Consider the following 22,524-nt stretch of genomic DNA (forward strand, 5'->3'; position numbering starts at 1 on the left):
TCATCAGAAACTTCTCAAGGCTAAATGAAGGATGGACAATCAGTGTCAGGCTTGATACTAATGGCCATTTCATGAAAAGCAGTAAATAAAAGAAAATTGATGTAATGATCAGGTCATTTGTTTGTGCCTGTGGCTGAAATACAAACATCAGCTTGCCATCTTCCCTTGAAATGTACTTTATTATTGTTGTCTTCCACTTCAGAAGGCGGGCAATGCTTCAGTCATTTAACATATTTGGCTCAGGGATTGAACTAAGGACTGGGTTTCTCAAAGTGGAAGTCCTACACTGCTATTTTCATTCACGGTTTCAGCTCTACGGTGGATAGCCAAACAAAAAAAAACATACCAGTCAAATGCCCCAAATACATTCCATCTTTTATTTGCTCAAAGTGTTTTATTGACTTTGGAAACTCTTAACCTTTGGAATTCAACAAAGCAGCAGAAAAATTCAAGAATTTCGGCAATACCTAGATGGCAAATGATCAACAGTGTCTCTAATGTAAGGGTAAACAGGTCTCCCAGTAACACTGAATGATACTAATTCTGTAGGCTTGAAATAAGGGGAGAAAGATCTTTGCTGAAAGATGAGAGCTGCTCAGGCCCTTGGTTTGTTTGTATGCTTCATTTTAATTGACTGGGTAAGTTTTCCTTCTGAATAACTCATACACAAAGAGGTACATTTCAGAGGACCCATGGGTTGTGATTTATATCCTGATAGTAGGCCAGCAAATCTCCTGAGGAATAGAGTTCCAAGTGTATGACACAGAGCAGCAGCTGTAGAATATAAATTAAATCCTATTCTTTTTCAGATGTAAGCTTATTTTTATAGCTCGTTAACAATTATTCTGCTAAGAATGAGGTAAATTCAGTCTATAAAAGAACTGTGCTATATTCTTTTACAGATTGGGCCTTGTAACATTAGGGATACTACAATTGGAAATTATAGAATTTTGGAGCATTTCGGATGACTCTTTGAAGAAATAATAATTCTTGTGGTTTGAATTTTCAAACATCTCCATGTAAAATAACAACTATTATTTAATGGTCGTATCTCTAGTGAGGTGAGCCTGACAAAAAATTAATGATGAGTCTGGTCAGGATTTATGTAATATGCAAATTTCTACACAAATGCAGAAAGGTTTGGGATGAATTATGATCTGAAATTGAGAGTTCATCATGAGAATGAAGTTTCAATTGGGTATCATGTTAGGTGGATACAAAATCCAGAGGAAGTGGCTGAGCAGTCTGGCTGCTGGTACACTTTCATCCTGGCATGAAGCCAAAATTCTAGAACAGTACAATAGGATGAAATCCGACCTGTTGCATGATAAACATGGAGACTGAATGTTGACACATTGCTTCTTATTCACTTTTCATGTCCCAACTGATTTGCTTTTCTAAATATTTGAACTCAGGAGACCTTCTACTGTTTCATTTTGTTCTATATATTTGATATCAGTGGTTTTGTAACAGGCAGTGATCTGCTCCAACAAATTACTATCTGGATGTTGTAGACGAAAGCTTTCCCATTTACATAATGTCAATGTCTCACTTTGACATTAACATACTTGGTACGTACCAGGGGAATAACGTTATTAAAATGATCGCTAAAATTTGCTTGTTTTCATGTCACAACTGTGAAAATGTGAAGTTCCATGGTTTTCAAGGACTTTGTCTATTTTCATAAATGGGTAACTGGAACGCTTCATAAATATATTTAATCATGGCTGTGGAATCAGTAAAATAAACAAACTCTTTCGAAAAGACAGGTGCTAACCTTACCCTGAATTCCTCGCCTGTTCAATAGAACTCAGCCAGGGGAAATGCTTGTGATTCAATTACTACCTTTTAAAAATAATTGTCCTTTTTTAAAATTTCTTACAAACAAACATGCAATAGGAGATTCAGTCAGAGTGCAGCCTTTCATCCCACAGCCAACCACCTGAGGAAATGAGTGATCCACAAACCACCTGCACAGAGAAGAAATGGTCAGCTTGCACTGATGATGACTGGGTAGGTACCACAGACATTGACTTATTGTTGGGAAAGATTAATTGTATTTCAAAGAAATAATGTTACACAATTGTGCATTTTTTTTAGGGGCCTAAATGTCCATCTGGGTGTAGATTGGAAGGGTTAGTACGTGTTAAAAATCTACAAAATAATGAACGAGCACAAGAGATAGGACGGATGTTGGAAGACTATTCCAGAATGTTTGGTAGTACTCAGATTACCCTGACTGAAGCTGTCAATAGTATCAGACAGTCTCTGGACCGACTGGGAAGTGAGTGTCTGCTGTTAATGGTTATTCAAGAAAATGTCACCTATTGTATTTATATGGATTTTCACCTTAAAAACGGGTTACATTTCACAGTTTTTAAAAAATATATAATTTGGGTGTATTTTTAAAAATTTCTATGAGAAAAAATATATTCAAATGGGATTTTATTGAAGACTTAGTCAAGTTGCACCAAATTCAACCAGGATTCTTGTGTCTTTTTTAGATTTTGGACACACTTACTATCAGCTGGTGGATTGTATGAATTCCAGGTTTACCACCTTGCAGAACAGAATCAATTTTCAAAACCTTAAATTAAGGCTCCTACAGAAGAGGATACTAGAACAATTTAGAAGTATCAAAATGCTTGAGGTAAAGACAGATATTAATTTGGAAATTGTTTTTTTAATTACATTAGACACATTAAAGTAATAGAACAGTTCAGCGGAGGAACAGGTCCTTCAGCTCATGTGTCTGTGCCAAACACGACATCCAATTCAAACTGAGCTCTGCTGCTTACACTTGATAGACATCCTTCCATGCTCGCATATTCACATATTTATCTTCCAGCCTCTTCAAGATAATTCACGACTATTGTATCTGCTTCCACCACTGTCCCTGGTTCCAGACACCCACCACTCAGTGGGAAAAAAAATGTTTCCTGTGCATCTCCTTTAAACTTCACTCCCCTCATCTTAAATCATGGCCTCTGGTGTGTGACATATTTACCCCAGAGAAAGAATTCTGACTGTCCACCCTATCAATGCCTCTCATGATCTTATAAATCTCTATCAGGTTACCCTCCTCCTCCTCCTACACTCCAGAGAAAGCAACCCAGGTTGTTCCATCTAGTTAGTGCAATGCTATTACAGCGCCATGGACTTGGGTTCGAACCTGACACTGTAGGGAGTTTGATAAATTCTCCCTATGTCATGGTGAGTTACCCCACCCCCCCTCAGGTGCTCCAATTTCCTCCTATCTTCCAAAAACATATGGGGTTTGTCGGTTAATTGGTTTATTTGGGTGGCATCCACTCATGGGCCTGAAGGGCCTGTAACAGTGCTGTATCTCTAAATTAAATTCATTTAAAAATGAAATGAAATTTGCCATCTAAACCAAGAGGAAGAGAGAATGGGAGAAGCTCAGGCTAACAGATAAGAGGTATAGGTGGATGCAGGTGTGAAGGTAGTCGAGAAAGGAGCTGGGAAATGAAAGGAAAGAAGATAGCTCTCTGATAGGAGAAAGAAAGGGAAGGGGTGGGGAGCTGGTGGAGGGGAGACAAAGGGGTAGGGAAGGATGGAAACTGGGGGAGGAGGTTAACGGATATTTGTAGGTTGTGGTCCCCCCAGTTTGCTGGTGGCCTCAGTTTAGCGGCACATGAAGCCATGGGCAGACATGATCTGAATGACACTTTAAAAATTATGAGAGATGTAGATGGAGCAGACAGTTGGAGATTTTTTCTCAGGGTAGAAGAATCAAGGTTCAATTTACTGTCATAGTTATAAAACAGTGTCATATTATTCCCTTTTCGCCTGCTGTAAGGCAGGCAGATTCGCCACCAGCAGGAATTGCCTGAAACACTTCTTACAGTCAGAGAGAGAGAAGCAAAAGAGAGATCCCCCCCACTCCAGTCACCGAGTGTCCGTAGATTCACCTCCAGTGTGTCCACAGCCCCCGCAGCCACACAGAGTTCAGCCCAAATCATCGGTGACTCGAGCTCCAGACCCGACCTCCAACACGGTCAGGAACCCTTCAGTGCCCTCGGCGCCTCCTCGCATCCCGGATCCGATACCTGGTACCCCTCCGGCCAGTTCAAGCCAGTCTCCAGCAGCCCACGGTTTCCGAGAGTTCTTCGCCTCGAGTTGCCAGCGACCCGCCACATGCACTGGTTGCTCAGTCGCAGAGCCCCCTCACTGGTCTGCCACCATGGTCTCCATCCCCGTGGGTCATCTCCTCTGCTTCCCCTCTCAGACCTTCCCATCCTCTGGTGCCCTGCTCCAGTCCCTTGAGACTGCAGCCCCTCGTAGCTCCTGCCATTTAACAGGTGCCACCATCTTGGATGGAGACCCGCAGCCGCGGGATTTCAACTAAAATCACCGTTGGCTCCCTCAACAGGACATTGAAAGCCCGTGCTGAGCCGTCAGCAGTCGACTGGGTGGCTGGTTCCCCGCAGGAGCGCTGTATCTCCATTCCCTCACTCCTTGCAGGTCTGCACTCTGTGGCAGCACTCCCGCTACAGTGGCTCCAGCAGCACCGCCATCTTCCTACATTCTGTCAAATACTAAAGGTCACAGGTGTAACGTGAGAAGCAAAGCGATTTGTGAAGGAAGTTTTTTCACTCAGAGTGGTGGGTGGCAGGAGAAGCAAAAATGACCATGATGTTAAGAGGCACATGATTGATCATGCAGAGAATAAAGGGACAAGGATCAAGAGCAAGAAGTTGGATGAGTTTTATTTGGTGTCATGGTCAGCACAGACTGTTGGCTGAAGGACCTCTTCCTGTGTTGGGCTGTTGCACGTTCAGGTAGATTCCCACTTCCTCCATTCCTGGAAGGATCAAGGTAGATGCTCTGGGAAAGAACACAACTTGCCACATCACACACCATCCAGCCATGCCATGGCAAGGCTGTCTCTCTCTATCGTGGCCTGGAGCCCTGCACCCAACAGCACTGAGGAAGTACTGCAGAGATTCAAGAAGGTGACTCACCATTGTCGTCTGAAGGGTAGTTAAGATGGGAAAGAATGACTGTAAGGGTAAAAACTGGAGAGGTGGTTCAGTTCAGTTATGACCTACACAAAACAGTCATTTTATTATCCAAATTATTTTTAAGAGCTTCAACTCTGTTTTTTTATTTTGATTACTTCAGTTCACTTCCGTTCATATTTTCTGCCAGCACCATGAAATTTCTCATTATTTCTTGAATTCCTTGCCCTCAAGCACAGACGATCAGAACAAAATACTCTCTCTGATTTCCCACCACCCACATTCAGTTCCTGGAAAACACTCTTCTCGTTGTTTTTAAAATGTATCAGAGCTTAGGGAACAGGAGCAGGTTTGGGCGCGGCTTCTCCTAGAGACTGATCAGCCAGTCAGCAAAATCACAGCTGATCTGACGTTGGCCTCAAATTCAAAATGAAAAGTCTTCTTCGATGTTTATGAACCTCATTCGCTGGAGTTTAAAAAAGGAATTGTTGGTTAACTGGTGATGGCGAATGAACTAATTACCAGGAAGATAGGGCAAGCAGAGCGAGCTAGTGCGGGGCTGCAGTGGGGTAGCTGAAGCTTTGGCTCAATAGGTTTGGGTGTGAAGAAGCTGAGTGATAGGCCCAAGTGTTGAGAGTGACAGCAGCTATTTAGGAAAAAAAAAGTCTACACCAGTGGTTCTCAACCTTTTTCTTTCCACTCACATCCCACTTTAAGTATTCCTTATGCCACCGGTGCTCTGTGATTAGTAAGGGATTGCTTAAGGTGGGATGTGGGTGGAAAGAAAAAGTTTGAAAACCACTGTTTTAATCATATCTAATTGACTCATTATGTGCATGGTTTCAGAAAGCCAAAAAAAATGGGCCAATTACATTTTTTCTCCAGCAAAATATTTCAGTAACCATTGGGTCTAGAGCAGTGGTTCTCAACCTTCCCTTCCCACCCACATCCCACCTTAAGCAATCCCTCACTAATCACAGAGCACCGATGGCAGAGGGGTTACTTATGTGAGTGGTAAGAAAAAGGTTGAGAACCACTGGGCTACACTAAGAAGGCACAGATCTAAGGATTTTGGGTGCAGCCATGCTGAGAGGAAATGCTGATTGAGGAGGTGCTGAGGCTTTGGATTGGGAGGCTATGGTGAGCGAAGGTGTAGGTGAGGTCAGGTAAGGTCTCCTTCTTTCGTTTTGCACAGATTGAGCAGTTGGAATGGCAGCCAGGACAATGGTACACTCGACTTCCAGAATGTGGGAAATCAGGGAGAGCCCTTCTGATCCTGACAACTTATGCTGCCAAAATTGCATCTGACCATTTGTTGCTTTGTGGCCACAGAATTGGGCAGAGCAAGGTGCAAAAATTGCTATGAAGTACAATTCCGGAAATATGAGATATTAAAAAAGTAACTCGTCCATAAAAGAGAAAAAGTGAGGGTAGTGTCTATGGTTCATTGTCCATTCAGAAATCTGATAGCGGAGGGGAGGAAGCTGTTTTTGTAACATTGGATGTTCATCTTCAGGCTCCTGTACCTCCTTCCTGATGGCAGCAGTGTGAAGAGGGCATGGCCTGGACGGTAAGGATTCTTGATGAAAAAAGGCTGCTTCCATGAGGCATCACCTTAATGGAGTGAATACTAATATCTACGATAGCACTGGCCATGTTTACAACCCTCTGTAGCTTGTTCCTGTCCTGTGCACTGGCACCTCCACACCATGATCATGATCAGTCAGAATTCATGCCACAGTACACTAATAGGTGTTTGCAAGGGTCTTTGGTGACATATCAAATCTCCTCAAACTCCTAACAAAATATAGCCACTGGTGAGCCTTCAACATGATCGCCCCAGGTTAGGTCTTCTGAGATGTTGATACCAGGAATTTGAAGTTTTCTTACCCTCTCTACTGCTGATCATTCAATGAAGACTGGTTTGTGTTCTGCCTTTCCCTTCCTGAAGTTCACAATCAATTCCTTAGTTTCACTGATGTTGAGTGTGAGATTATTGTTGTGATACCATTCAACTAGTTGATCTCCCTCCTGTCCGCTTCCTCATTGCCTTCCATGTTTCTGCCGATGACCTTGGTGTCATCAGCAAATTTATCGATGGCATTGGAATAGTCCCTGGCCACACAGTCATAGGTGTAGAGAGAGTAGAGCAGTGGGCTAGGTACGCATCCTTGAAGAGCGCCTGTGTTGATGGTCAGTGAGGAGGAGATGTTGTTTCCCGTTGGTACTGACTGTGGTCTTCCAATGAGGAAGTCAAGGATCTAGTTGCAGAAAAGGTGCAGAGGCCAAGGTTTGAAGCTTGCTGTCCAGTACTGAGTGGATAATGGTGCTGAAAGCTGAGCTGTAATCGATGAAGAGCAGCCTGATGTAGGTATTGCATCATGTAATGGAACTAGAGCTGGATGAATTCTGGATCATTTCGGAGGCTGAAGAGTTGATAGATAGGAGTTACAAGGAGGCAGTCACACCTAGAAGGCAGGTAGCTGGGTGACTAAGAAAATGAAAGGGAATAGACAGTTAGTGTAGGGTATCCCTGCAGCCGCTCCCATCACATAACATGTATACTGTATTGGATACTGTTTGGAGGGCCCAACCTAACAGGAAAATCCACAGTAGACAGATCTCTTCAATGGAGTCAGGGAGGAGGAGAGCAATAGTGATGGGAAATTCATTGCTTAGGAAAATAGAAGATCCAATGTGTGAGATCAAGACTCCCGGATGGTATGTTGTCTCCCGGTTGCCAGGGTCAGTGTGGATTGACTCTGGCATCTTGAAAGGGAGGGTGAGCACCCAGATGTTGTGGTACACATTGGTACCAATGACATAGATAAGAAAAAGGATAAGGTCCTGACTAGTGAATATAAAGAATTGGGAAGGAAGCATAAAAAATGACCTCATGGGTAGTAATCTCTGGATTGCTGTCTGTGCCATGCACCAGTGAGAGTAAGAGTAGCAAGATGTGGCACAGGAATGCAAGGATGATAATTGGTGCAGGGAGCAAGGATTCTGGTTTATGGAAAGTTGGGATCTCCTCTGGGGAATGTATGACCTGTACAAAAGGGATGGGTTGCAGCTGAACTGGGGAGGGGCCTATATCTTTGCAGGCAGGTTTGCTGGAGGTTTGGGAAGGGCTTAAACTAGTGAGGCAGGGGGGATGGGAACCAGAGAGTTAGTCAGATGATGGAACAGTTAGTGAAAAGTTAGAAACAATGTGCAGTGAGACTATGAGAAAGGGTAGGAGTAGGTACGTAGTGTTGCAGAGTCCAGAGGACCCCAAAGGCCAGCAGCAATAGATATGCACCACAACACAGGATTACTTAAACAAAAGTAGTTTTTAATTATAATTGAACAAGAAAACAGGTCCCCCCTCTAATACTAAGCGCAGGTGTGTGTAATGTGTATTTAAGATTAGAAAAGTTCTTTGGATCACAGTCCAATCTCACTGATTGTAGGAAATTCTTGTACTGTTCACAGAAGTTAGCATTAACAAAGTTCACCAATCTTTGGTGCTTAACTGGCAAATGATTACCACTCAGGAGGGTTCTTGTTGGTCTTCAGAGACATTCCTTTTTTGTTCCAGGACATCCACACCTAATTCCTGTTTAATCAGTCTTGCTGATGAAACTTGCCCCCTTCAGAGTTCTCCAGATGATCCTCCTTCTTTCAGATCACCTTTCAGACAGCCAAACTTCTCCTTTGGCCAGACAGTCTTCCAAAAGTTTGCCTGCTTTGTCCTTCTGGAACTGTTACTGTCTCCTTTCTCTCTGTTTCACACCCTCCCTCTCTGAGAACAAAACTGTTCTATCTCCCTCCAAAATTCACATGGTCTCCCAGGCAAGCTGTATGTTGATACTTTGTTGCTCTTTTACAAAAAGCACTCTGTAAAAGACCTGCAAAAATTCTGTGTTTTAAAATGTGTGTGTGCAACCTGCTCTAGCAATTCCTCCCAAGCCACCTCCAAATACTCTGTCACAGCAGTGCAAGCATGCAGTCTGTTGGATAGGTTGAAATGTGGGTACTTTAATTCAAGTATTAAGAATAAGGGAGATGAACTAAGAGCCTGGATCAGTACATGGAATTAGGTTGTGGCCATTACAGAGATGTGGATGACACAAGGACAGGACTGGGTGCTTGATGTTCCAAAGTTGAGATGTTTCAAAAGGGACGTCCCGCACCGGCCACCCCTGCCCCAAAATCCGCGTGCGACCGCCCCTGCCCTGAAGTCCTGCACCGGGGGGGGGGGCTGTCAGACAGCGGGGAGGGGGGCTGTCAGGCATGGGGACGGGGACTGTCAGCCGCGGGGAGTTGGGTCGCTGGCTGTTTGTTATCAGCCCACCCCTTAGCAGCCGCTTTCAGGTGGCTGCATTCAGGCGCCTAGGGGGACTTCAGTGCTCCAGCGATTATCCTTTCCAGAGGAGGGTTGGAAAGTGCGCCTCGGAGACGCCTCCTGCTCTTTCAAGTGGGTACCCTCAGAGCCGCATAGGGGTAGAATATGCAGCTTTACATCGGGGTATTCTGGCCACCTGAAAAAGCCTTATGAATTCAGCCTGTGGGTCAAACCATTCAAGTCTTAAAGACTAGTACAACCTAGAACTCTCAAGTTTTTGAATTACATATATTCTATAAACAAATTATATTAAAAATTACAAATAACATGGGAAACACTATTAATCTGGATTAATCTGGATTATCCTGTTCACTGCTGAGGTCCCTGTAGAAATTCTGTTCACTGAAGTAGTCTCTGTACTTTCACAGTTTTAAATCTTAACTATAATTTTTCAATAAAATGCAACTCTGAATACAACAATGATTTGAAAGAGCTCTCTCTCCCTGGGTCTGGCACCTGCTAACCAGTTTTCTTTGGCTCTCCATCTGTTTGTCATTCTCTCCCTTCCTTGCTTCACAGGGTGCTCTCCAGCTCCTCCCATTATGACCTCATTATGCAGAGGCTACCTGTCCTCTGCACTCTCAGTCCTGATGAAGCGATCTGATATGAAACCAACAATTTAATCTCTCCCATTGACATCAGTGGATGACAAATCCTTTTCAAAATGTTTGCTTCCTGAAAAAAAAATTGGGAATTAGGGTAGATAACTTCAAGCTGAACACAAAGATCATTTCAGATTTGTTGAATCACGTAGGAAGTTGGAGAAACATTATTTTGATTGAATTTAGCCCTGTTAAATCACAAAACGCTGCTGACCTTATTTGTGAGTTCAACTGACCTAAAAATGTCTTACTGCTGATTTTCATTTGGACTCAGCATCAGTGTCCAACAATAATCGGCCAGTATTGGTGGTTTCCAGTTGGCCTGATACTGCTTTTCCATGGCCGCAATGTCCTGGTGAAACCTTTCACCGTGTTCCTCACTGATGGCACCAAGGTCAGGAGGGACAACCTCCAAATGAGAATGCAGAAAATGAATTTTCCATGACATGTTGCACTGCATGGTTTTGTACACTTGAAGGAGACTTAAAATATGACAGGAAATCACAAAAATGGGTTATATCTGAAAAAAAAGGGTACAGGATATGAAAATTTTAATATGATTTTCTTTGATCAGCAGCCCAAAATCCATAAAACGCACCCAGATGTGCTGAGGAAGCAAAATCTTTGTTGTCCATGTATTGCTCAACCCATTGTTCCTTGCTCTGTGCTCCAAGTTACATCATCTGCAGTCCCTTATTGGTCTCTAATATCTGGCTTTGTGCTGTTCTTCTTTCAAATGATGTCAGGGTCCCAAGTGTTGCTCACAAAAGCTCATAAAGTGTATTCTCCCCCTAATCGGTACAAAAACCGCAGCCAATTAACTTTTGCTGTTTTATTTTCTCTCTCTCTCTCTCCCAATCCCCTTCCTCTTGAAAACAAAAGTGTCCCGTTTCCCTGAGTGAATTTTCCCCTTAAGAATTCGATGTAAAATCTAAGTTTCTATTGTGAGTTCTGAACTTTTCCTTCTGCTTTAAAATTGGCTAAAACGCTTATGTGTTACCATTTTGGAGAATATTACAAACACGATGACTCCATTTGTACATCTAATATCACAAGTTTCTAGCTCAACTGCACTCATGATTCCAATAGAACACTACAGCACAGAATGAGGCCCTTTGGCCCATCAAGTCTGTGTCAAACTATTATTCTGCCTGGTCCCATTGACCTGTACCTGGACCACAACCTCTCATGCATGTACCTCTGCAAATTTTTCTTAAATGATGAAATCGCAGCCCCAGTCACCCCTTCACCTGGCAGTTCTTTTCACAAGTTCCCTTTAAACATTTCATTCTTCACTCTAGTTCTTGTCTCACCTAACCTCAGTGGAAAAAGGCTTCTTGCATTTACCCCATATAATCGCCTTATAATTTTGTATGCATGTGTTTAAATTCAGACATGCAGCATGGTGACAGGCCTTTCTGGCCCACGAGCCTGGGCACCCCAAATACACCAATTAGCCTATGTTTTTGACAGATGGAAAGGAAACCAGAGCATCCAGAGGAAACCCACACAGACACAGGGGGAACATACAAACTCTTTATAGACAGCGCTAGATTCGAACTTGGGTCGCTGGTGCTGTAATAGCCTTCTGCTAATTCTTGAGAATTATTTTTGCCTATGATATTCAATAAATGTGCAAAATATTATAATTTATACATATAAATATATTTAATTTCTAGAAATGTTAAACTTTTTATGACACCTTAAACCTAAGGATTATTAAAGTGTATTTTTGTTCTCAATGTAAAAATCATTCATGTGAGAATAAAAAGGGCCCAGGTTGGGATATTCAATTGGAAAATCATCAACGTTTATTTTTTAAATTAGGATTGGCATTTGAGATCATACTGTTATTTCTTCCTGTTAGGTCGATATTGACATTAAGATGCAGTCGTGCAAAGGATCTTGCATTCAGTCAGTGATTTACAATATTGACCATGAACATAATGCCCAAATGGAGAAATCTCTCAATTCACTGACTGGCATGCGGCTGGATAGAATTGTATATAACAAGCCAATGCACAACCTGAGTTTGGTGAAGAAAGTTGATGCAGTAACTGGCTTCAAATATGCATGTCACATTAATTTTAAATATCCTAAATTCTGTGAAGATACCTACATGGGATTATTTGTTTTAGATAATATACCACATGACAGTTCTTCTACTTCTTCAGTGACAATGGCTGGACCGACAAGTAAGGCTATAGATGTTCCCACAGGTAGCATAGGCAGCATTCCTGGTGGAATAAATGACACAACAAGCGAGGACACACCCTTAAACAATTCGAAGAACAGTACCAAAAACTCTGATCCATTCTCATCTCCTGTTAAATCAGAAACCAGTACCGAGGAACAACATGTGACAACAAGTGAGGACGCACCCTTAAACTATTCGATGAACAGTACCAAAAACTCTGATCCATCCTCGTCTCCTGTTAAATCAGAAAGCAGCAGCAAGGAACGACATGTGACAACAAGTGAGAACACACCCTTAAACTATTCGATGAACAGTACCAAAAACTCTGATCCATCATCGTCTCGTGTTAATGCAGAAACCAGCAACAAGGAGCAACATGTGACAACAAGCGAGGACACACCCTTAAACAATTCGATGAACAGTACCAAAATCTCTGATCCATCCTCATCTCCTGTTAAATCAGAAACCAGCACCGAGGAACAACATGTGACAACAAGTGAGAACACACCCTTAAACTATTCGATGAACAGTACCAAAAACTCTGATCCATCCTCGTCTCCTGTTAAATCAGAAACCAGCATCAAGGAACAACATGTGACAACAAGCGTGGACGCACCCTTAAACTATTCGACGAACAGTACTAAAAACTCTGATCCATCATCGTCTCGTGTTAATGCAGAAACCAGCAACAAGGAGCAACATGTGACAACAAGCAAGGACACACCCTTAAACAATTCGATGAACAGTACCAAAATCTCTGATCCAACCTCATCTCCTGTTAAATCAGAAACCAGTACCGAGGAACAACATGTGACAACAAGTGAGGATGCACCCTTAAACTATTCGATGAACAGTACCAAAAACTCTGATCCATCCTCGTCTCCTGTTAAATCAGAAAGCACCAGCAAAGAACGACATGTGGCAACAAGCGAGGACGCAACCTTAAACTATTCGATGAACAGTACCAAAAACTCTGATCCATTCTCGTCTCGTGTTAATGCAGAAACAACCAGCATCAAGGAACGACATGCGCCAACAAGCGAGGATGCACCCTTAGACTATTCGATGAACAGTACTAAAAACTCTGATCCATTCTCGTCTCGTGTTAATGCAGACACCAGCACCGAGGAATTGCATTTGACAAAATCCTCAGTCAAAGGAATTTTATCAGACAGTTCCCATTATCCAAAAATATTCCATTCCAAAACTGGTTCTCAGTCTGATATGAAACAGAATTTCACCAATAATACTGACTCAAAGCTAGTTAATACTTTTTCTGATTCATCTTTGCCACAAAGAAGTAAAGTTTTTCCTGGTAATTCAACTTACATAGAGACTGGTAATTTCAGTGATTATTCAAATTCGCAGGATGTTGACAACTCTGATGTAATTGACTACAAAAAGCACACAATTTCCTCACCAGAATCAATGACAGAATTAAAAACCATTGATTTTTACATAGAAACCCCAAACAGAAACCATCAGTCCAACTTGGAGGAGTATTCCAGTACCATGCATCCTTCCACCAACTCAAATTTATTCCCTGGAACTGAAATCACAGGGTTTGTCACTGGCAATCTTAACATGGAAAAAATGCATAAGATTAAGAATTACATTGGAAAAGGTAGGTATCAAGATAATTTAAGTTAAAACAATCCTTTTTTAGATAGGGCATTGTCAGGGAGCAGATATTGAATGAAGGAATGACATTTGCTGTTCTCCAGTCATTTGACACCTCATCTGTGGCCAGCAAAGATTTAAGTATTTTTTTCAGAGTCCCACCCAGCATTCACCTTTCTTACATCCCATAGTAGCCTGGGATACATCTCATCTGGCCCTGGAGATTAATCCACTGTATGCTCACTCAGGCATCCAATACCTCCTTTAATCTTAACAGATTCTAGAATCTCAATGTCCTAACTGAAGTCTCCAACTACAATGTCTCCCTGGTGAATGTAAATGAAAAAGTATCAACTTAAGACCTTACCCACATTATGCACAGGTAGTCCCTTTCATCCCTAATAGAGCTCATTATTTCCCAGGTTACCTTCTTGGTCTTAATGCCTTGAGAATTTCCTTACTCTTTCCTGCCAGTGATTTTTCATGGAATGTTTTCGCTGTCCTTTTAATCCCCTCTCGACACTTGTGAAGGATCTTCCCTGTTGTCAGTACTCTAAACCTATCATGTAATGGGCTGCTACAGCTGCTGTAACTACAGGACTGCGCAGGGCACAGAAACTGGAGAACACCACCTCACTGAGGAGAAGCCTGGGAGGTGACCCTACAGAAAACTTCAGTGAACCAGAGCAGAGCTTGGCAGCCAAAGGCTGTGGGCTATTGATAACCAGCTCATGGGAACGAGGTGTCGGGCCAGGAATCATGAAGGTACTGATAGCAAGTTGGACATCCGAAGGACATTGGGTGCTGACAGCTTCTGAGTCACATCAGGGTTTTTCGGAACCAGGGGTTGGGGAGGGTGACTTCAATGCCTCGAGCTCAGGTTCACCACTAGATTGGACAGGAGGTTATGTGGCTACGGAGGTTACAGAAGGTGGTGGCAACAGAGGAGGTGGTGGGACCCACAGACATTTCTCACCTTAGTAGAGGTGCTGGACTAGTGGTGCCTGCATTTGCCTTTACATAACAAACAAAGGAAACTACAGGACAGTAAAGGAATCTTAAATATATTGTTACGAGCCCAGAGGACTCCAAAACCCAGCAGCAATAGATATTAACCAAGACAAATGGTTACTTGACCAAAAGTTGCTTTGAATTATCTTTAAACATGAAAACAGAATCAAACTTTAACTTATCACTATTGACTTAACTAACCTAACTTAACCCCTTTCTAATTCTAAGCGCACGTGTATGTAATGTGTGTGTAGGTTCAGAAAAGTTCTTTGGTTCACAGACCAATCTAATTTCTCATTCCTTCAAGTTCACTGGTTGCAGGCAATTCTTATACTGTGCACAGAATTTAACATTTGTAAAGTTCACCAGGCTTTGGTGCTTGAAAGGTAAATGGTTACCACTCAGGAGGGTTCTTGTTGGTTTTCAGAGAGAGATTTGTTATATGCTGAACACCAGCCACTTCAGTGGCTTGCCAAAGAAACTTTCCCCCTCAGGGTTCTCCAGGTGATAACCTCTTCCTTTCAGGTCACCTTATTTCAAGTGAAACATTAGACAGCCAGTCCTCTCCTTTGCAAGAACCACAAGGGCTTTAACCAGGCTGAACTGAGAACTCACAACCCATCTTCCAAATGGGGTTTTCCACAAGCTTGCCAGCTTGTCCTGTTCCAGTTCCAGTTGCTGTTGCTGACTGTATCACTGTAGAAGTGATCTCTGTCTGTCTGTCTGTCTCTCTGAGAGAAAGCCCGTTTGACTCTCTCTGCTTGCAAAGCTACATGACCCTCTTAGAACAGCGAAGTTCCCTTCCAGACATATGTGGCTCCGACAAGCTCTTTCATCTGTTGCCTTTTTGTAAACAATAATCCATTAGTGAAGTCTGTTGGGCACTCTCCAAAGTGTTGGCAAAGACTGTTGGCCCCAACATGTCTAGCATGGGGAAAAGCTCCAGTATTTTAAATAAGATCTGTTTTAAAGTGTTTGTATGTGACCCACACTAACAAACCATGTCCCAATTTATCTCCCAAAAACATATCTATATACTCTGTCACAATATTTCAATTTTTCTTCCTCAAACCCTTGATAGCCTTTGATATCCCTGTTTCCTGGTCATTCTAGCCTTGCTCTTCACTGTTAAGGGAATCCATTCATTCTAAACTCTCACTGTTTCACTTTTAAATGGCTCCTTAAACTGGTTTATTTGTGTGAGAGGCAGCAAGTCAGAGAAAGAAAGCCAGGATGAATCGTTATTTCACACTGGATTGACCACTACTGGTGTATTATGTATAAGTCAAGTCTTGAAATGCTCAAAAAACATTCAAAATGCAGGGGTCAACTTATACACCAGATTACAAAAATGAGACCATATAGAGCACAGAAACAGGCGATCTTGGCCCTTCTAATCTGCACTGAACCAAGTACTCTTCTCTAGTCCCACCTACCTTGCCCATAACCCTCATTCCTCTCCCATCCATGTACCTCTCCAATTATTCCTTAAATGACAAAATGGACCCTGCCACCATTACTTCTCCTGGAAGCTCATTCCACACAGCCACCACTCTCTGAGTGAAGAAGTTACCCCTCCTGTTCCCCCTCATGCCCCTTAACTCTTAGCTCATGACCTCTTGTTTCAATCTCTCCTACCCTCAAGGGGAAAAGCCTACCTACATCAACCCTATCTATCCCCCTCATAATCTTAAATACCTCTATAAAATCCCCTCTAAACCTTCTATGTTCCAAGGAATAAAGACCTAATCTACTAAATTTTTCTTTGTAATCTAGATTCTGAAACCCTGGTAACATTTTTGTAAATCTTCTCTGCACCCTCACTACCTTGTTGATATCCTTCCTATAATTCGGTGACCAGAAATGCACACAGTATTCCAAATTTGGCCTCATCAATGCCTTGAACAGTCTCAATATCACCTTCTAATTCCTGTATTCTATGCTTTGATTTATAAAGGCCAGCATACTAAAAGCCTTCTTCACCATCCTATCCACATGAGATTCTACCTTCAGGGAACAATGCACTGTTATTCCTAGATCTTTCTGCTTCATTGCATTCTTTAATGCCCTCCCATTTATTACGTGTGTCCTAATTTGATTATTCCTTCCAAAGTGAAACACTTCACACTTATCAGCATTAAACTCCATCTGCCATCTTTCAGCCCACTCTTCTAAGCAGTCCAAATCCCTCTGCAATCTTTGAAAACTTTCTTCTTTATCCACAATTCCACCTATTTTAGCATCTATTGTAATGACCTTAAATTCAACCAAAAGAAAAAAGCTCAATGTAGATTTGGCATACTAGACAACCCGGAAGCACCTCCCCACCACTGGCTCCACTGTTCCCTGACACCTCTCCACTGCCAGGCACCTCCATAACTCACCCAGACATTTTAAAATTGTAGAGTCTGACATCCCCACTCCTGTCTGGGAGCCTGAGGTCCCCACCCCTACCCAGGAGGCCAAGGACCCCGCTCCAGCTCCAGGTCTCTGCTCCTGCCTGGGAGCCAACACGTAGCCATGGTTCCTCCACCGAGCCCACTTGGGCAGTGAGGCGACTTCTTTCATGTGAACAACACCGCGCCTGATGTTGAGAATGGAATCGCCATTGCCAACTCCGGCTGAAGCCGATGCTGAAGGCTTGGACAAAGCTCCATTTGACATCTTCCCAGCTGGAAGCGAAGGTTTTTTTTTACTGTGTGTGTTTTTCTTTACCTGCTTGCCTAATTTACAGATTTGTTACTTGGTGATTGGGGTGTTGTAAAAAGTTTGGGTTGTTGCTGGAAGGCCCGGACACCAGTCTCCGGCATGTTCCTTGCAAAATATTTGGGGGGGGGGGTCATCTTATATAGCACCATGAAAATGAGGCTGAAAATGGGGACCTGACCTATGGTAGTTCTAGATGCCAAGTATGAGGATCGGAAAGGCTTTGGAGAGGGTGCAAAAGAAATGAACAGAAATTAAACTGTGATGAGATTATTTGATTACATGCATGAACTGGAGAAGTTCAGGTTGTTTGACTTGGAAGAGAGAAAAAAGGGAAGAGATTTGATTGAAGTATTTAAAATTATGAATGGCACTGGTCAGTCATTGGAGAGTTTGCTTCCATTGGTGGAGGAGTAAGGAACAAGGGGATGAAGATGATCGGGCAAAAGAGCCAAACGTGCTAGGATTCTTTTCCACACATTGTGTGGTTATGGACTGGAATACACAACCAGGCAATTTTGGAATACAAAAGGAATCTGGATAAATATAGAAAGACCTTGGACGACTCTTATACAAGGTGGGAGGAATTGTTCTTTATGCAAGTACAGACTCGATTGGCCAAATGGTCTCCTTCCAGGCCATAAAGATCTGTGATTGCATAGATAAGCATTTTTGACATAGAATAAAATATGGCAGATGTTTGAAACCACAATGTTCAGCAGATCAGACAGCATCAATGGAGAGTGAAACAGGGCTGTTTCAGGTTTCATGGATATGACTTATCTCACGACATAATTTGTTGTATAAATAAAACTAGATAGATGCTCGGAGGGTGGAAGCCATGTTGTGGATGAGTGACAGATATAAAAGGTCTCCTGGGGAAGGTGTTAGATACAAATGTCAGAAAATATGCAGAATGCATTTTTGTTTATGACCCAAATAAGTTGTATATCAACTCTAATTTAAAACATATCTCTTCTTGTTACTTCTTACAGATTGTGATGATATCATGCAAAAACATGCAAAGGGTAGTGAAGATGGATTGTTTAGGATAAAACCCCCTGGCAGTGTTGAAGCTATGACAGTCTACTGTGATCAGAGCACTGGTCTGGGTGGTTGGATGTTGGTTCAACAGCGAATGAATGAATCAGTGAATTTCAACCAATCCTGGAGTGAATATAAAAGGGGTTTCGGTCGCCTTGATGATCAAGGCCAAGGAAATATCTGGCTGGGAAATGACGCTCTCCATTCCCTCACACAAAAGGAAACTTTCCTTCGGATAGAACTGGAGGACTGGTCTGGGAATAAGACGTATGCTGAGTATATTGTAAATATCGGCTCTGAATCCGAAAGCTACATGTTGAATATTAGCAGCTATGCTGGAGATGCTGGTGATGCATTAATAACAGGGTTACCAGTGGATCAGGGACACACTTCCCATGCAAACATGAAATTCAGTACTTTTGACAGAGATAATGACAAATGGGAGGAGAGCTGTGCACAGTTTTATGGAGGAGGTTGGTGGTACAATAATTGTCAGGCAGCTAATCTAAATGGGATTTATTACCATGGTGGATTGTACGATCCCCGGGATTTAGTGCCATATGAGATAGAAAATGGAGTAGTCTGGGTTCCTTTTAAGGGTATTGACTATTCTCTTAAAGTGGTAAGGATGAAAATTCGACCAATTATTTAGCTTAGACAGAGACTTTCTATTTATCGTGGTATTAATGTTATTGGAAATGTTATACTTGTTCTGGCTTTAGATAATATCTATATTAAACTTTATAAGTAATGCCTCAACACTTGAATAAACTGTTGGAAGATTTCCAAAATGATGAACAAATGTAAGATTATAATATTTCCTTTAATCGTCAATCAGGTTAAAATATCTTATTCTTTGCATTAAAATGTAGTCAATAATACAAAACCAATTGTAAATAAAAGTGAAATTAGTCATCCTGCCTGCAATATCTCATACTCTGTACTAAAAACTAAGTGCTGGGAAAGTCTTAGATTGAATCCATTGTGAGCTGTATCCATTGGTTGATTGAACTCAGGAAACACAATAAGCCTCAATGTTTTATAATGAGAGAGAGTGAAATTAAACTGGTACAGGTCAAGTACCCTTTATCTGAAAATCCAAAATGCGAAACATTTTGAACCCCGACATGACACCACAAGTGGAAACTCCATGCCTGACCTCACCTGCCCATGTGGGGCTCTGTTGGTGCCAGTTTGTAACTGACCATCGCCACCGCCAGTCGTACGAGCATTACTCACTGTGATGACTCTGGAGGAAACATTTGAAAAAGCCGTCCAGCAGAATTTCTAGTGTTTGGTGCTGCATTTATCTTCTTTTGTAAGCAGAGAGCAAGATTTTTTTTGGTAAGTACAAAACATTATTTTCATGTGAAATCTGAAATTCATCTCCACCTAAAGTGCCAGGTTTGAGTCTAACATAGCCAGCAACATTATTGCTTTGAAACAAATAAAATGCAATGTACAGTAACCCAGTATTGTAAGTGGAGACTGAAAGCCTGCCATTGTTTGTTGCCACTGTGTTGCTTAGTTACCTTCTACACATTATTCCAAAATCTAAAAAAAACCAAATCTGAAACACTTCTGGACCCAGGCATTTCAGATAAGGGGTACTCAACCTGTAGCTAACAAGTGATTCCACCCTGTGAGATTGGCCACTGTAAGAGTGGGGATTTGAGGCTTCAGCTACAGAGGCTTCGGCGAGCAGCTAAGATAAAGGTCAGGCTTAACAGTGCTTACCGTTTTCTTTTCAATGCTTAGTTCAGACGAGATATCAGGCAAGGTTGTTCAGTGCTTATCCTGCAAATGTGGGAAGTCAGGAAATCTTCCCTGGCACCTATTCCTGTGGGAAATGCATGCAGTTTCAACTCTTGACTGACAGTATCAAGAAGCTGCAGTGAGATGGTGTTATGGAAGAGAAGGGTGATCCCTCAGAAACATAGAGGGTCTAGGCTAAAATGGCAGCAACTCCATGTGCCCTTTTTCCTCAGTAACAAGTATAATAAAACCCCTGGTATCCGGCTCCTATTGCGATTGGTAGATGCTGGATAAGTGAATATTCTGGTTGCTTGAAATTACGTGTTGCGTGATTGGTGAACTAACAGCAAGGCACACCAATTTCAAATTTCTGTAGTTTTAACCTATTTATTTTCCTTGTTTTTTTTTTTGCTGATTGGCTGAGGCTGCCAATTGCTTGAATTCCGGTAAACAGGGGTTTTACTGTATACAGTTTTGTATACTGTTGCGAGAGATGACCTACCAGAAAGAAATGGCAGTCACTATGTCTTTGGCAGTTAGTCTGGCTCTGAGGTCCAGGATGCAAGGGGAAGAAATGGAGATGGATAGTGATAAGGGTCTCAATAGAGGGAGTGACCGGAAATTCTATGACTAAGATTGAAACTCCTTTGTGGTACATTGCCTCCCAGGTGCACAGGTTAGGGATGTATCAAATTGAGTCCATGACATTCTGACAGGGGAGGACAAGCAGCCAAAAGTTGCAGTACACATTGGAACCATTGACATAGGTAGGGAATGGGACGAGGTCCTGCACAATGAATGCAGGTTGAAATGTAGAATTGCTAAGGTAGTAGTCTCTGGATTACTACCACGTGTCAGTGAGAGTAGAAAAAGGAGGATAGAACATTTAAGCATGTGGCTGGCTGAGTGTTTGGTTAAGGAGGGAGGGTTTCAGATTCATAAACAATTGGGATCTCTTCTGAGGCAGAGATGACCAGTTCAAGAGGAATGGGTTACCTCTGAACTGGAGTGGAACCAATATTCTGACAAGGAGATTTTCCAGATTCACCCTAGAGGCTAAGATAGACAGGCAAATAGAAATTTTTCACATGATTCTGGAAAATGTGGACTACTTCCCATATCTCAGGATCCAACTCTTGGTGAAGACAAATATCAATGATGAAATCCAAAGCGTTCTATTGCTGGTCAGTTGAGGGAAAGTATATTTGACAATTAAAGTTGCAGACTCATTGCCCACTGCAAGGTAGTTATTCCAGGCCTTCTACATGCTTCTGAGACCTGGATGACTTACGGAAGTTAGCTTAAAATACTTGAAAAATACTATCGACGGTCTCTTGGGAAAATCCTGCAAACTCACCAGAAGCATAAGCAAGACGACGATAGTGTATTCTCTCAAACCAACATCCTCAACACTGAGATCCTCGATACACTTTGCTGACTGTATTGAGCATCACCTTATTTACACGCTTGGCCAGATCCAAAAGCAGAGATGGGAAGAGATTACTAGGAGCTAGAGAAAATGATTTATTGATGTGCTTAAAACTTCCTCAAGGAATCATTCTCACTGATGTCCGGGAATCTATGGCCCATGACTATTTAAAGTGGAGAAGGACTATTCCAGATGGGATTAAAGATATTGAGAGTACACTGATTCTGAGTGATGAATATGTATCACATTACAAACCATCCAACTACCTGTCAGTCCTGGAAAAATTCCTTTGCATCCTCTTTGGCATCAGAATCAGAATCAGAATTTGTTGTCATGAACAAGTCATGAAATTTGGTGTTTTGTGGAAAACATTCATATAAATCACCTTACAACAATAAATGACAATAAGGGTAAACGAAAAGTAAGACAGAGTCTTTGGTTCATTGATTATTCAGGAATCTGATGGCAGTGGGAAAGAAGCTATCTTTGTGCCGCTGAGTGCTCATCTTTAGGCTCCTGTACCTTTTCCCCAATGGTAGCAGAATGAAGAGGGCCTGGCCTAGGTGGTGGGGGTCTTTGAGGATAGAGGCTGCTTTCTTAAGATACAGCCTCTTGTCCTTGATGGAGTGAAGGCTGGTGCCCATGATGTCACAGGCCGAGTTAAAAACCCTCTGAGTATATTTTTGTCCTGAGAGTTGGTGCCTCTATCCCAGGCAGTGATGCAATCAACCAGAATGCTCTTCACGGTCCACCTGTAGAAGTTTTTGAGAATCTTCTGTGACAAACTGAAT

At 42.2% G+C, this 22,524-nt stretch overlaps 1 protein-coding gene across 5 annotated transcripts; it reads left to right on the forward strand.

The window, feature by feature from the left end:
• The first annotated feature begins 432 nt into the window (after nucleotides 1-432).
• Nucleotides 433-19,454, forward strand: LOC138758148 (fibrinogen alpha chain-like). Of its 5 annotated transcripts, none has more exons than XM_069926668.1 (6): nucleotides 433-638; nucleotides 1,900-2,013; nucleotides 2,101-2,284; nucleotides 2,505-2,650; nucleotides 11,839-13,792; nucleotides 18,501-19,454. In XM_069926668.1, the coding sequence occupies exons 1-6, from the start codon at nucleotides 585-587 to the stop codon at nucleotides 19,199-19,201; spliced, it is 3,153 nt and encodes a 1,050-aa protein (XP_069782769.1). In that variant the 5' UTR covers nucleotides 433-584; the 3' UTR covers nucleotides 19,202-19,454. The 5 variants fall into 5 exon arrangements, with proteins under 5 accessions (XP_069782769.1, XP_069782771.1, XP_069782770.1 ...); XM_069926669.1 differs by lacking the exon at nucleotides 433-638 and adding an exon at nucleotides 1,456-1,571; XM_069926670.1 differs by lacking the exons at nucleotides 2,101-2,284; nucleotides 2,505-2,650 and having other exon boundaries at nucleotides 438-638; nucleotides 18,501-19,453.
• Nucleotides 19,455-22,524: the final 3,070 nt, after the last annotated feature.

This window comes from Narcine bancroftii, chromosome 3 (assembly GCF_036971445.1).
Source record: "Narcine bancroftii isolate sNarBan1 chromosome 3, sNarBan1.hap1, whole genome shotgun sequence".
Lineage (NCBI taxonomy): Eukaryota > Metazoa > Chordata > Chondrichthyes > Torpediniformes > Narcinidae > Narcine > Narcine bancroftii.